This window comes from Amblyomma mixtum, chromosome 4 (assembly GCF_055824585.1).
Source record: "Amblyomma mixtum isolate Tamu chromosome 4, ASM5582458v1, whole genome shotgun sequence".
In the NCBI taxonomy this organism is placed as follows: Eukaryota; Metazoa; Arthropoda; class Arachnida; order Ixodida; family Ixodidae; genus Amblyomma; species Amblyomma mixtum.
Window position 1 is genome coordinate 71,054,797 of NC_143015.1, and position 1,484 is coordinate 71,056,280.

Here is a 1,484-nt window from a genome sequence, read left to right on the forward strand (position 1 = left end):
TGACGGGAACGTGGCGCCATCTGGCGCCGTCATTGCGTTGTGCGCCGTACAGCGGTACCTCGCGGAAGCGAATCGCGGTAACGGATCGCGCTGTGCTATAACTCTCTCGTAATGCGCACTCTAACCAGCGGTATAACCGTAGTGCTTACAGTCCTCTGAGTTTTTTCTACCTTTCCTTTTTACAGCTCGGTCTTCAGTCCAGGCCTGGTGCAAGCTTTCTATAGTGCGCAAGGGACCCCACGGGCGGGCTTTGTCAACCAAAAATGAATCTTCGACCCATGGCTTCGTCGATTTTCTTGGCGGCCACTATGCTATTGCTACATGAGGCAGGCGCCAAGGCAGCCAACCAGGAATCGGGCGCCACTAAGCTCGACCTGTATTGGATCCGCGACTCCGCCATTTGCGCCCTGCTGGCAAACACCGACGGCAACTTCTCAGAAGCTGTGCCCGACGCAACTCCATACCCGTGGCCTGTCTTCGGCAACGCCACGCAACTGCCGCTGTCGGAGTGCCGTCACCCGCACGACTTCGTCGTCGTGCACAAGGGACACTATGCGTTCCTGTCGAACATTACCGACAGCCTGTCGCCGCTTCCGGGCCGAAACTTTAGCCTCACTTTCTGCATGAACGCCAACGACACGATGCGATTTTCTTGCTACAGAGTGCGCCACAAGAACGGCGATACGTACTTTGTGGCGCCGACCGACTACGAGCGAGTGCTTATTCGCGGCCCCGTCGCCTTGCACGAGTCTCCGCGGATGTTCGAAACCCTTGACTACACCTACCTGCCGCTGATTCGGAACGAACGCCAGTGCGCCACCTTCCTGACAGTGTCCAGCTACGCCGTGCGAACGGACAGTGGCCAGTGCGTGCGCCTGTACCGCTACGGACTGTTCAAAGACTACCCTGAAGTGTGGAACTGGTATGAGGGTTACAGTGATGGTGTCACCGGGAGCGCCTTCTTCGACTGCCAGTTCGGCGCAGCTCCCGAGCCTTGGAACTCCCCGACGCGGGAAGAGGTCTCCCGATGCGCCGACTATGCGCCTCGGGTGGCTTGCAGTACGGCGTCGGTCAATTCGGATGCTGATGCCCCTTACATTTACGCCGGACGCGACGTAGCCGAAATGACGCAGAGCAGTATGGACAGAGAAAGCTGCCATCCGCAGAGCACCAAGGTCTACGGCTCCTCTGACTCGGCCGACAAATATCGCGGCCTTTATTACACACGAGCAGCGAAATACGGAGGGGGCGGCGCTGCTGCGACCGCGGTGGCCATCATCTTGCGCATACTGTGGCGCATGTACTTGTGGAGGAATTGCTGTACCGAACCAAAGCCGCGTAAAACTGAAGAACCCCCCGTCACAGTGTCAATCTTGGATGTGCCTGGCGAGGCCATCCCCATGCCGCCACCTCCGCCACGGCCAAGTAACAGCAGCAACAGCAAAACGGGGGCTGCACCACCATCAGTAACATCGCCAGTGTAA

General features: G+C 58.4%; 1 protein-coding gene across 1 annotated transcript; it reads left to right on the top strand.

Annotated features, from left to right (window-relative positions):
• Positions 1–308: 308 nt before the first annotated feature.
• LOC149346896 (uncharacterized) lies at positions 309–1,484 on the top strand. The gene has a single exon (XM_089541443.1). It carries the CDS (start codon positions 309–311, stop codon positions 1,482–1,484), a length of 1,176 nt encoding a protein of 391 aa, XP_089397569.1.